At 52.2% G+C, this 751-nt stretch overlaps 1 protein-coding gene across 1 annotated transcript in view; it reads right to left on the bottom strand.

Moving 5' to 3' along the window:
* Positions 1–751, bottom strand: part of LOC105545068 (SH3 domain and tetratricopeptide repeat-containing protein 1-like) — a 22,136-nt gene that overhangs the window by 12,778 nt on the left and 8,607 nt on the right. The window contains 1 exon segment of the mRNA XM_011987829.1: positions 289–573. Coding sequence (XP_011843219.1) covers positions 289–573 — 285 coding nt within the window.

Raw genomic sequence — 751 nt, 5'->3', positions numbered from 1 at the left:
AGATGATGGACGAATGGATGGATGGATGGATGATGGATGGATGGATGGAAGGATGAACAGGTAAACAGATAGATGATGGAAGGATGAATGGATGGGTGGATGGACAGGTGGATGGATAGACGGGTGAATAGATGGAAGATAAAAGGATGGATGAATGATGGATGAATGGACTGATGGATGGACGGATTACGGGTGGATGGATGGACGGATGGATGATGGATGGACGGATGATGGATGGATGATGGGTGGATGGATAGACGGATGGATGATGGATGGATGGATGATGGATGGATGGATGGAACGATGAACAGGTAAATAGATGATGGAAGGATGGATGGATGGATGGATGGATGGATGGATGGATGGATGGATGGACAGAGAGTGAACAGCACAGGGGCCCTCCTGCATCCCCTGCCACTCACCTGGATGTACAGGTCCACCAGCTCGCTCTGCCGCAGGATGTAATAGATCTTCCCTGCTTGCAGCCAGGCATGAGCCTCCTTCTCTTTCTTCTGGAGGTCAATGAAAATCCCCAGACTTCGTTTGGTGTAGTCCAGAGCGGATTTGTAGGCCCTGGAATCAGACACAGGTGTCAGAACAAAGGCTCTCATCCTCCTGGAACCAGTCTGCCTCCTCCCGAGGGTCTGGTGACAGACGAATCTGGAACGTGCGAACTGGGAACGGCCCTCTTGTGTGTGCAGTGTTCTGCCCTTCCCAGGCTGCTGGGAGGGCCAGGGTGAACACACACGGC

The sequence above is a fragment of the Mandrillus leucophaeus genome, unplaced genomic scaffold, assembly GCF_000951045.1.
Source record: "Mandrillus leucophaeus isolate KB7577 unplaced genomic scaffold, Mleu.le_1.0 Scaffold317, whole genome shotgun sequence".
NCBI classification, from domain to species: domain Eukaryota; kingdom Metazoa; phylum Chordata; class Mammalia; order Primates; family Cercopithecidae; genus Mandrillus; species Mandrillus leucophaeus.
The sequence above is the reverse complement of the archived record's forward strand: the minus strand, read 5'-3'. Positions and strand labels throughout refer to the sequence as shown.